Below are 13,285 nucleotides of genomic sequence, written 5' to 3'. Positions count from 1 at the left end.
AGAGTGAAACTTCTGCTCCTCCTGTGCTGCCATTTTAGTAGTGGGCTTCATCATATTTCAAATTTCATTTCCTAACTAAGCATTTCTCAATATATGTTTTTATGGTTTTATTATAACTTTGGATATAGGACTTGGCTCCCTGACTGATAACCCCAACATCAGCACAGCCCCGCCAGCTACAAATATGTGCCAGGAGCCGCCCTGAGCAAATTCAATCATGGAATAACGACTCTGAGAGTGATTGCAGTGTTTGTGTTGTACTCTTTGTGCTCAATATTTATGGAGAGAGGTGTGAGCGGGGAGTCTCCTCTAAGGAGAGGGAGGTGTGGGATCTTCCCATTGACATAGGTAGACTAGGAAAGTGAAAGAAGAAGATGAGTATATAAGAGTGGAGCCAGGACTGGAGGAAGCAGACACAACGCAGAGACCATGGCTGGTGCTCCAGGGACAGGTAGGACTACATGTTGGTATAATCAGGGGGCATTGTAGGGGGAATCATGGGAGATTCATGGCCGGTGAAGACACCTCCAGACTATATACAACATAACAGAACAGACTCTTTATTAGTCACATTGTTGGAGGAAAGACGGCTTCTCTCTATATTTGGGTGCAATGTGAGAATTGTAACATTTTATATCCCGGATAATGAGAGGTTGTGATGTTGGTGTCCAGTGAATCCGCGATTCTGATTGATTGACCTGTTTATTGATTACATTTATTCAGTAACATTGATACAAATCATTAATTAATTGAAACATCTTCCAGTAGATTTGATTTACGGAATTCTTCATTCGTATTATTATTGATCACTTCGTAACTTTATTGTTTTAAAAATTTTACATTACAAACTCCTACATATTTATTCAGGAAGCGGGGATAGAATGCTCCCTTCTCCTCTCCTCCTCCTCTCCTCCCTTCCCCTCTCCTCTCCTCCTCCTCTCTCCCCCTCTCCTCTCCTCCTCCTCTCTCCTCTCCTCCCTTCCCCTCTCTTCTCCTCTCTTCCCCTCTCTTCTTTTCTCCTCTCCTCTCCTCCCCTCCCTTCCCCTCTCCTCTCTTCTCTTCTCCTCTCCTCTCTTCTCCTCTCCTCCCTTCCCCTCTCTTCTCCTCCCTTCCCCTCTCCTCACCTCCCCTCTCCTCTTCTCTCCTCTCCTCCCCTCCCTTCCCCTCCCCTCCCCTCCCCTCTCTTCTCTTCTCTCCTCTCTTCTCTTCTCTTCTCTTCTCCTCTCCTCCCTTCCCCTCTCCTCCCTTCCCCTCTCCTCTCCTCCCTTCCCTTCCCCTCTCCTCACCTCCCCTCTCCTCTCCTCTCCTCTCCTCTCCTCCCCTCCCTTCCCTTCCCTTCCCCTCCCCTCTCTTCTCTTCTCTTCTCCTCTCCTCCCTTCTCCTCTCCTCCCTTCACTTCCCCTCTCCTCACCTACCCTCTCCTCCCCTTCCCTCTCCTCTCCTCCCTTCCCCTCTCCTCTCCTCCCTTCCCCTCTTCTCTCCTCTCCTCCCTTCCCCTCTACTCTGCTCCCCTCCCTTCCCCTTTCCTCTCCCCCCTTCCCTTCCCGTCTCCTCACCTCTCCTCTCCTTTCCTCACCTCCCCTCTCCTCCTCTTCCCTCTCCTATTCTCTCCTCCCTTCCCCTCTCCTCTCCTCCCCTCCCTTCCACTCTTCTCTCCTCTCTTCTCTTCTCTCTTCTCCTCTCTTCTTCTCTTCTCTCCCCTCTTCCCCTCTCCTCTCCTGTCCTCCCCTCCCCTCTCCTCTCCCCTCCCCTCCCCCACTTCCCTTTTTTTTCTTTGTTCTTTTCCTTTCCCCTCCTTTCCTTTTTTTCTCCCTTTAATCTTCTTTTACTTTCCTTTCTTTTTCTTTTCTTTTCTTTCCTTTTCCATTTCCTTTTCTTTTACTTTATTCCTTTTCCATTTTCTTTTATTTTTTTCCCCTTTTTTTCCTTTTCTTTCATTTTCCCTTTTCTTCTCCTTTCCCCTTTTCTTCCTTTCTTTCCTTTTTTTCCTTTCTTTCTTTTTCCCTTCTGTTTTCTCTTCCTTTCTTTCCTTTCCTTTTCCTTTTTCCTTTCTTCCTTTTGTTTTTCTTTCTTTCCTTTCCTCTTCTTTTTTCTTTTCTTCACTTTTGTTTTCCTTACTTTTTAATTTTCCTTTATTTCCTTTTCTTTCCTTTTTCAATTTCTTTTCCTATCCTTTTTTTCTTTCTTTCCTTTTCCTTCATTTTCCCTTTTCTTCTCCTTTCTCTTTTTCTTTTCTATTCTTTTCTTTCCTTTCCCCCCTTTTCCCCTTTCTTTCCTTTTTCCTTTATTTCTTTTCCTTTCTTTCTTTTTCCCTTCTGCTTTCTTTTCTTCTCTTTTCTTTTCCTCTCTTGTTCTCTTTTCCGTTTCTTTTCCTTTCTTTCCTTTTCTCTTCCTTACTGAACCACAGGCTGGTAATTTAACCCCTCACCTACCGGTCACTGTCACCCCCTTCCTGTCCAGGCCAATTTTCAGCTTTCAGCGTTGTTGCACTTTTAATGACAATTGCGCGGTCATGCAACATTGTACCCAAATTACATTTTTAGCATTTTTTTTCACACAAATAGAACTTTCTTTTGATGGTATTTAAACACCACTGGGGGGTTTTATTTTTTGCTGCATTATAAATGAAGACTTTTGCAAACAGGTAATATATTTCCTTCACTGATGGGCATTGATAGGCAGCACTGATAGGCAGTGATGGGGCGGCACTGGTGGGCAGTGATGAGGAGGCACTGATGGACACTTATGGGCACTGATAGGCAGCAATGATGGGCACTAATAGCCAGCACTGCGGAGCACAGATTGGCAGCATTGATGGGCAGCACTGTTGGACACTTTTGTGGCTGTACTGATAATCAGTGTTTTTAGTGATATACCCCAAGGTTCAGTGTTATTAGTGGGGTACCCCAAGGTTCAGTGTCATTAGTGGTGTGCCCCAAGGTTCAGTGTTATTAGAGGTGTACCCCAAAGTTCAGTGTTCTTACTGGTGTACCCCAAGATTCAGTGTCAGTGGTGTACCCCAAGGTTCAGTGTCATTAGTGGTGTGCCCCAAGGTTCAGTGTCATTAGTGGTGTACCCCAAGGGTCAGTGTTATTAGTGGGGTACCCCAAGGTTCAGTGTTATTAGTGGTGTACCCCAAGGTTCAGTGTCATTAGTGGGGTACCCCAAGGTTCAGTGTTCTTAGAGGTGTGCCCCAAGGTTCAGTGTTATTAGTGGTGTACCCCAAGGTTCAGTGTTATTAGTGGTGTACTCCAAGGTTCAGTGTTATTAGTGGGGTACCCCAAGGTTCAGTGTTATTAGTGGTGTACTCCAAGGTTCAGTGTTATTAGTGGGGTACCCCAAGGTTCAGTGTTCTTAGTGGTGTACTCCAAGGTTCAGTGTTATTAGTGGTGTACCCCAAGGTTCAGTGTCATTAGTGATGTACCCCAAGGTTCAGTGTTCTTAGTGGGGTACCCCAAGGTTCAGTGTCATTAGAGGTGTGCCCCAAGGTTCAGTGTCATTAGTGATGTACCCCAAGGTTCAGTGTTATTAGTGGGGTACCCCAAGGTTCAGTGTCATTAGTGGTGTACTCCAAGGATCAGTGTTATTAGTGGGGTACCCCAAGGTTCAGTGTTATTAGTGGTGTACCCCAAGGTTCAGTGTTATTAGAGGTGTGCCCCAAGGTTCAGTGTCATTAGAGGGGTACCCCAAGGTTCAGTGTCATTAGTGGGGTACCCCAAGGTTCAGTGCCATTAGTGGTGTACCCCAAGGTTCAGTGCTCTTGGTGGTGTACTCCAAGGTTCAGTGTTATTAGTGGTGTACCCCAAGGTTCAGTGCTCTTGGTGGTGTACTCCAAGGTTCAGTGTTATTAGTGGTGTACTCCAAGGTTCAGTGTTATTAGTGGTGTACCCCAAGGTTCAGTGTCATTAGTGGTGTACCCCAAAGTTCAGTGTCATTAGTGGTGTACCCCAAGGTTCAGTGTCATTATGCTGAGAGGAGTGATGATGGGTGGAGTAAGAGGGTTTATCCAGAGAGGAATGATTTGGGGGGTAGATTTAGGGATTTTATGTTGAGAGGTGTGATTTGGGGAGGGGGCAGGATGGAGTGGACAATTTATGCTGATTTGTGCTGGAAGGGGAATTTGGGGTGGGGTATTTGTGCTAAAAGGAAAAAGAATTTGTGCTGGAAGGAGGGGTTGGAGGGGGATTTGTTCTGGGATTGGTAATGGGGGGGGGGATTTGTGCTGGGGGCATATGGATTTGAAGATAATTTGGGGGGATGGGAAGAAGATGTGTGTTGAGATGTGGAATGGGAGATTGTGCTTGGGGGGTTTGGAGGGTGGGATAGGATTTGTTTTGAAAGGTAGGAAGAGAATTTGTGCTGGGAGGTGGGACATTTTGGGGAGCAAAGATTGCACTGGAAAGGGTAAGTGTGCATATTAGTGCTGAATTTGTTTTCGGGGAGGGGGGGGTGTATTTTTTCTGAACAGGTAAAGCATGGGAGAGTATTGCATGCAGGGAGAATTTTACACTCTCCTGACCCCAACACTGTGCATTACACTCCTATACTCTTTTGTTTTGTACTCCTGACTCCTACTATGCTTTGCACACTCCTGTCCCCTGCATTCCCTGCATTACATACTCCTGTCCCCTGCAGTCTGTGCATTACATACTCCTGAACCTTGCACTCTGAGTGTCATGTATTCCTAAACCTGGCACTGACTACAGCACTCTGTACGTTACATACTCCTGATACTTGCATTCAGTGCATTACATACTCCTGTCCCCTGCATTCCGTGCATTACATACACTTGAACCCTGCTCTCTGAGTGTCATGCACTCCTAAACCTGGCACTAACTACAGCACTCTGTACGTTACATACTCCTGTCCCCTGCAGTCCATGCATTACATACTCCTGTCCCCTGCATTCCCTGCATTACATACTCCCATCACCTGCATTCTGTGCATTACATACTCCTGCCCCCCTGCATTCCATGCATTACATACTCCTGTCCCCTGCATTCTGTGCATTACATACTCCTGAACCCTGCTCTCTGAGTGTCATGTACTCCTAAACCTGGCACTAATTACAGCACTCTGTACGTTACATACTCCTGATCCTTGAACACATTACATTACACACCCTGGACCCCTGCACTCTGTGGTATGTATTCCTAAACCTGACTCTCACCCTGTGCGCTGTATACTCCTGACCCCTGCACCCTGAGAGACTCCTGTACTATATACACTATATTGTACATTACATACTTCTCTCCAAAGTCTTCATTGCCTCAACAGTTTCCGGTTGCTAAGCAGTTCCTGACTGTTAATGAAGTTCCTCCTTAAGATAGCCTCAGCCTTCAGTGTGTTCAGAGCCATATGTACTGGAAGGTTTTTTAAGTGATTTTTCTGAGGTTTATATGTCTCTGTGAGACCCTCGCTTTTGGCGCAGAGATCAAAGCATATTTTGTAGGTATAATTTGAGGGTATGTACATCCAAATTGGAGGAAGGGTTTAGGAATTACAGCTCTTAAGAGTAGCGATCCTCCCTTTTTCAAGGTCTTATACCCAAGGGTAACGTGCCTAGCCACCACATCGGGGCATGAACTGAGCACAGCAAACAGGTACTTGCAGTTGGCGGACAGGCAGAGTCGTTCAATGGCAGTCCAGGTCAAAAGGCGGGCAGAGTTCATAGAATAGTCAATATCTGATCTGAGTCATCAGTGAGGGAATCCAGGCAGCAGAGCAGGACAGAGCATGTGTAACCAGTGCTATCACAAGCATGAGACTGTAGGCTTGGCTGGCTTAAATCAGGTTTGGTCTCCACCTAGACATTGGCCACATCAATCACCTTGCAGGTGGATGGACAAACAGGGAGAATGCATCATACCCAAAACCAGGATGCTGGAATGAGACCAGCAGCTGACATGAACAGGTGCGTTACAAGCTCCTGACATTGGGCTTCTCTAGCTATGGGCCTTGAGATACCAGACTTCCAGTACTGACCTAAAGGGAACAAGGAATCAACATGATACCAGGAGATATCTGTTTACATTACTAAAATCAGAAGTGCTTTTATTTCCTTTCCAATGTTTGGAAATTGTACTCTTTATTGCCAAATAAAAGAAGATGGACTTTGTTTCTAGATACTTTAGAGTGATGTTATTCAAAGTGAATGCCTGACTGCCTTAGTGGAAATGTACAAGGTGGGCCAGTACACAGTTAAACCACAGGTGGCTGGACTCATGTAACTCATTGTAGAGTACTAGGAGTGCAGAGAGAGAGAGACAGACCACATGGAACCCGACATGCGGGCATATATTGGGGAGTTTTTCAGGGTACAGACAATAGATCTGTTAGTCCACAGATCCACACCAGACACAGCAATACAGTAAAGTTCTCTGGAAGGCAATATGGTACAACAGGGGGGTGATAGTCCACCGGGTTCAACAGGACAGAGGAGTGGAGGTTCCGTGGGAATTGGGGTTCATGGGGAGAATTTGGCTCAGTCTTTTGGGCAGCACTGGGTATAGTCCACTTACTGGATGCAGGGTGCAGGACACGGGGGTTACAGTCCACACAGTTAACACAGGGTCAATCCACACAGGCAGCTCCAGGCAGGGAAGAATTGCGTCTGCCAAGCTCATGGGCAGCAAAGAGTTAGGTCTGCCAGGCTCAAGGGCAACTTAATCCACACAGAGAAACTCTAGCCAGCGGAGAGTTACCCCCACACAGGGGAGGGTTCCGGCAGCAGACTGGCAGGCAGTGGAGCCAGTGAGAGGAGGGGAATCAATGAGGAGGCTGGCCTGGAGCTCAGACCTCACTCACACACTAGGATCGCAGCCAGGAGATCTACCTGGGACTGGGTCCCCACTGTGCCTTAAGTACAGAGCTGGGCGCGTTCCCATTGCCGTGGTAACCCGAGACTTAGCGGTGGGTTACCATGGCAACAGGCTCCGCCCCCGCATCTCCGGACCCACACAGGGAACACGGTTTTTGTCCCTGCCGGGCACGGAGCGTGGGAGGATGGGACCGCGCCATGCTTGTGGGGACAGGGAAGGGGGTGACAGGAGGCAGCCTGCATGTGGATTCCCACAGCAGGGGGGCTGACTTTCTGGCGCTCAGCCAGGGGAGCAGGATGCTCCCTCGGCAGGAGGCCAGATTGCCTACAACAGAAGAGTGAGGGACTGCTGGGGGGTGGGAGGTGGCAGGCAGCAGACCAGGGGATGGGGGGGAGACCCGCTCTGTCACACTCATGATACACTACATGGGTACATGGTCGGGTCAAGAGCGGTAGTGATCAGGGGAAGAGGTCACCTTCTTAGCAGTGTAGTGACAAAAAGTAGAACCCTTGACCCCTCTGTGGAACACACATCAAGGGACCTGGGTCCCAGGTGTTTGGCTGGACCATTGAAGTCCTGACCTGGAACCATGAAAGAAATGCATAGACAAGAAACATGAGTACTCCCAACCATTTATGGATTGGTGCTGCTATCCATAAGTGGTTGGGATAGTGTAGCAGAGAGCTTCTAGCCCACCATCTGTATACATGTCAGCAGACAGTTTAGGTCTCCATGGGCAGTGAGGCAGTTTTGGACTGAAGCAGTAGGTCCATTGACAGCCTTGGGCTTCTGTAGGCCATTTAGCAGAGCAACAACTATATGGGGCAGCTAAGAACCTACTTAAATGTGTTTTTAACTAGTGTGGAGCCTTTTTTGTTCATTTTAGCCAACCTCACCATAACCTGTTTGGTTGTGCCCTTGTATAATAATCATACAATATTCATGGAACACCTTCCTTGATAGCTAGGGGGAGCTAGATCCTAATTGTTAGGCAGAGGCTGAGTAGCAGCCTGGTGCAACAGTCAGTGGCAGGTCAAATTGCAGACAAGCCTCTCTGGAATTTCTCCCCATTCTGGAACTTTGGAGTAAGGTCTAGAAGCAGTGGGTGGATCGGAGGAATGGCTGGCTTGTACTCTTAGGTGATCCTGGCCAATCCGCAACAGCAGGCTTGGCAAGGGGCCAGGAGAACCTTAAGTGTAGCTGAAACTGCTCAGTAGCGGGAATGTTTGGGTAGAAGAGAGAAAGATGTGAGAGGCTGGAGGTAGGAGCCTGTGAGGGGGCCCAGATGGAGAGGGGCTCACCTGCAGGCAGAGGACCTTTGAAGGGTAAAAACTTGAAACTTTACCGGGCCCCTGAGAGAAGACCACCTGTGTAGCAGGGAAGGAGAGTGCAGCTAAAAGGCCTGGTAGCATCCACCAACCCACCGGCTGCACAGGACAGGGACCAAGTGAGTAAACCTGCACCTCCTGGGACAGTAAGGGGTAAGGAGCACTCTAGGAGGAAAATAGATTTGCTATCTTACCCAGGACTGTTTTACATTGTAGTGGCAGACACCGGATCCCCTGACCAGGGTGTAACGGAACCGGAACCCAGACCGCACAGAGTTTTTCCATTATACCACAGCTTCCCCTGTCCGAACACCATCCACGGACCACACCCTTGAAATCCCTCAGGAAACAGACAGCACCCAGCTCTTCTTAATACAGGAAGCCAACTCTTTTATTGTACACAAACAACATGTTTTATACACAGGGCGGGGAAAGACAACCAGGGACAGGAAACACATCATCAGCCCGCCCCATCAGTGGGAGGCTGCAGGAAACACCTCATCACCCCTCCCCATCCAACCAAGACACAGAACAATGGGATGAAGCACATGGACATTGACCAACCCCCACACCAATACACAAACAGTACATCCCATAATAGTTGGCTGGCCAGCAAGGCACAGCACAATGGGGGGTAGCACATGGCAAACAGACAATGGACAGCCATGTGGCCTAGACAAAGGACAACACACAAATGCACAATACTGGGACATTCACATGTACACCCTGTACCCTTAAACAGGCACAGGGTGGGTTAAACATAATGATTTGGGGAGATGATACAGAGGTCCCCCCACCCCCAAAAGTCACTCCCGTCACACAGGGATTCACCCAGTACAGCTGGATGAGGAGAGGAGTCATCTGGAGTCTGGGGTGGTACTACAGGAGATGCCAGCTAGCTCTTTAGAAGGGACATCTTGCTGTAGAGACTTGTACATAGTTGTTAAGGAGTCCTCAGTTGCCATTCCCTTGGGCATCCCGTACACCCATCCAAGTTATAAATCCCCTAATAAAACTTCAAAACAAAGCTCAAGGACTGGTTGCTGTCTCCTGATGCAAGTCTGAATGTAAGTGTTGCCTGGCTGTGCAGGACTATAGGGGGACCCAAATCTATTTCAGCTCCCAAGGGGATAGTGCTACATTCATAATATATGTTTGGTGACTTGCTTTAGTGACCATATAAAGATATCATCAATAACTGCTTGTGTGTTGATTTCATAGGTACTGAAATCTCCATTTCTACAGTGGTAAAAGATGGTAAAAGATTTTTACTTCGGAAACTAAACAAGTGCTTGGGAAGCAGCACAGACAAGGCTGGTCCACTGGCCATTCACAGAATTTCACTGGATCGTGCTAACAGTCAAAACTCATGGGAATTCGGAACGCCAAGGAATGATAAGCAAAACAAAGTGATCATGATGGTTGGTGAAACCGGATCTGGTAAGACAACCCTGATTAACACTATGGTCAACTTCATCTTTGGTGTGGAGTGGAAGGATGATCACCGGATCCAGTTACTTGAAGACAGTAGTAAGAAGAGTCAAGCTTACAGCCAAACATTGCATGTCACTACCTACCAGATCAACCACGAAGATAACTTCCGAATCCCGTACTCCATAACCATCATTGACACTCCAGGGTTTGGAGACACCAGAGGGATAAGCTACGATGAGAAAATAATGCGGAAGATACGAGAATTTTTTCATCAATGCAAATTCACAAAAATTGATGCCATTTGTTTTGTCGTTCAGTCATCTTTGACGCGATTAACTCCAACACAGGTGTACATCTATGACAACGTTTTATCCATTTTTGGGAATGACATCAAAGAGAATATAGTCTTCTTCACTACCTTTGCTGATGTCCAGAAACCAAATGTTCTCTCAGCAATTGCTGAGGCTGATGTTCCCTGTGCGAAATCTGAGGATGGACAACCTGTGTACTTTAAGGTCAATAACTCCATGCTGTATAAAAATAACCGCCCTGATGAGGAGGATGAGGATGAGGATGTCTACTTGACTCATAAAATACAATGGAAGATGGGAATGAAAAGCCTTGATAAATTTCTTTTACACTTTTTACCTGGAATAGCCAGTAAAGATTTAAGTTTAACAAAGGAAGTTTTGGCAGAAAGAAACACTTTGGAGGTAACTTTGGATGGACTTGTCCAAAAAATTGAGGAGGTGACCGGGAAACAGCATGAACTGGAGCAAACAGAGCGAGCTGTGAGTGAACACAAGGCAGAGGCTGAAAAGAACGAGAATTTTAAGTTTGAAGTCATAAGAGTCTTAAAAAAAAAGATAAAATCCACAGAACGCTCAAACAATTGTAACAAGTGCAACTCCACATGCCACCAAGACTGCAATGTGCATTTTAATTCCCTAGTTTATTTTTGTGAAGTTTTTAATGTGCAAGGAACTTGTCGTGTGTGTGGACATGAGTCTAAAGTGCACTTTTCAGAAAAGTCTTACTGGATAACGTTTGCTGAAATCAACATGATAAGTTATACCGAAGTAAAAGGAAAATATGAAGACGAGGAGAAGAAGGCGATGACTCCAGAAGATGTTCTCAAAAAATTGAAGGATGACATTGAGAAGGCAGTGGATGAGGCACAGAAACTTATTCAGAAGGTTGCCAGGATCCTTAAGCGTCTCCAGGAGATCGCCTTAAAACCCAACCCGATGTCTGCTGTAGATTACATCCAGCTACTCATCCAAAGAGAGCAGCGGGAAGGAAAGATTGGATTCAAGGAGAGAATTAAACTGCTGGAAGAAAACATTCGAAAATTTAAACTTAGCGGTAATATTCAGTCTAAGGGAGACAATGCCAGCTTTAAGAACCTATTGTCACAAATGAGCATAGCTTCTGACACTGAATAACACAATGCCGGTGTAAATCTGGAAGGTCCCGATTATCGATCTGTTGGGTTACGCTGTTCTCCATCTGCCTCCCCGTTAGCATGTTGTGTACACATGAAAATACACTATAACAACACAATTCTCATATATTCTCATAGCTCATATATTCTCACATATTATACTGCTTGTAGTAAGTCTGTGTTGGTGTCAGATGAAATTCTTATGTCTAATCTAACATTCTCTCTTGTGAAGATGGCTATGATGTAATTTTCTTATCTCCCATCCCCTGTATCTGTGTATGTTCTTGTTTCCAATAAAAATTGAGAAGGTCTAAGCAAACTGTCCTTCAGCATCTGAGGTAAGAAGACATCTGCAGCAGCTTTCCAACAGACAGTAACATCCCATCTCCACACACCACTCTTCCATTTGATCTCTGCACTCTGGGTGCGGGTTCAAGAAGCCCGTCCTTGCTTATCATCAGAGGAAAAATAAAAGGATAAGAATTACATTCCAAACTGTGCTCTTCAGGGTTACTTTATTAGATCATCCATAGTAGATATACAGTCATAGTGTGTGACGGGAGTTACTTTGGGTGGGGGGCCTATGGAACACAGCTCACTTTGGAGAGGTGGGGAGACCCCTGTCTCCGCTCCCCATGTCCCTATTATTTGTAAGTCACCCTGTGCCTGTTGGGGGTACAGGGTTATCTGTCCTAATGTGTGGGGATTGTTGATTGTTTAATGTCATGTGGTTGCATCCCATTGTTCTATTGTGTGTCTGACTTGGGAGCAGGGGCGGACTGACCATTCAAACACTCGGGCACGGCCCGAGGGCCCGGGGTCAGTAGGGGGCCCCATGAGATGCCCCTGGTACCTTTCATTGGCTTTTTCATAGGCTTTTTTGGGTGTTGGTGAGGACACAGGGGCCCCATGATCTCCTATTACCCGGGGGCTCCATGAGTTGTCAGTCCACCCTTTCTTGGGAGCAAACTATTATGGGATGTATGTGTTTATGTGTATTAGCTTAGTGGGGGTGTCTCCAGCAGCTCTCCCTCCTGATGGGACTGTCTGCTGGCATTAAGTTTGAATATCTGTGTATCTCTTGTTACTAAATGTAGATTGCCCCACCCTGTGTCATTATGCAGGGAGGGGGGACTGTCCCCTGAGTGTATATATCTTGTATCTGTGTTCAAATAAAGTAGTCTATTTCCTGGTTTACTTCAAGACTGGTGTCGTCTAGTCTTGTTTGGTCGGCTGTGGTGTCTGTTGTCGGTGTTCGGACTGGGAAGTGGTATTCTAACGGAAGCACAGTCTGGGTCGGTTCCGTTACATAATGTATCCATCCAAAGAAAGCAACTCCTCCTTAACAAGTTCCACCACAATGTGGCTTGAGCACAAGGTTCCTTGTGATTAAGCTACATTGTGGTGAAAGGCGTTAAGGAAGAGTTGGTTTCTTTGGGTGGAGACACTATGGCTGTATATTTAGCTTTCAACCCCGAAAAGGCCTGCTGATTCTGTCCCAGGTTCTTTTCCCAAGGTAGTGTAGCGAAAGACAGGTACACAGCAACAGTCTCTCTTCTGGCTCAGTGAACAGTCTAGGGGTATCTTTTTTTATATTTATTGCTGAAAAAAACTTGGATGGGGATCAGGGAAGCTGTGGGACACTCTAGTAGCAAAATATAGCAACATGAGGACACTCTTACTTCTTCAAGCTTCATAGTACAGTCCCTCCAGCAACTAAGGGACTGAGCAACATTGAGATTCCAAAGGGAAGTCCCAAATTTAAGTAAACTCTGGCAATGACACACAAGAAATAGTAGCGGCACACAGTCACTAGGATCCTACACACAGGTGTGTACTCGCAAATGTCCATGGAGACTTGTGTAGCACCCCTCTTGGTAGCCAGGGGGAGCTAGTTACATTTTTTTTTAGTTAGAGAGGCTGAATAGCAGCCTGGGCAATAGTCAGCAGGGTCAATTTGGGGTAATGGCTGAGAGGCTCTGCAGATCAGTTCCTTGATACCTCCCCCTACTCTAGAATCTTGGAGAAGATTCTGGAAGCAGTGGGCAGGGGTGAGGAGGAGCTGCCTGCACACATAGAGGACTTTGGCCAATCCCCAAGCAGGAGGCTTTGCATGGGGCCATTACAACCTTTAAGTGTGTTTGAGCCTGCTCAGCAGCAGGAGAGTTCGGGTGGAAGCTGTGAGGAAGGCTGAGAAACAGGAGCCTGGAAGTGGGCCCAGTGGGAAGGGGCCTACATACAGGCTTGGACCTGGAAAG

General features: G+C 46.7%; 1 protein-coding gene across 1 annotated transcript; it reads left to right on the top strand.

Moving 5' to 3' along the window:
• The first annotated feature begins 364 nt into the window (after positions 1–364).
• On the top strand, positions 365–12,230 carry LOC149451437 (uncharacterized). Its single transcript, XM_089690679.1, has 2 exons — positions 365–451; positions 9,371–12,230. Exons 1-2 carry the CDS (start codon positions 430–432, stop codon positions 11,026–11,028), a joined length of 1,680 nt encoding a protein of 559 aa, XP_089546805.1. The 5' UTR covers positions 365–429; the 3' UTR covers positions 11,029–12,230.
• Positions 12,231–13,285: the final 1,055 nt, after the last annotated feature.

The sequence above is a fragment of the Staurois parvus genome, unplaced genomic scaffold (genome assembly GCF_062004578.1).
Source record: "Staurois parvus isolate SC_StPar_1 unplaced genomic scaffold, SC_StPar_1.0 ptg000539l, whole genome shotgun sequence".
Lineage (NCBI taxonomy): Eukaryota > Metazoa > Chordata > Amphibia > Anura > Ranidae > Staurois > Staurois parvus.
The sequence above is the reverse complement of the archived record's forward strand: the minus strand, read 5'-3'. Positions and strand labels throughout refer to the sequence as shown.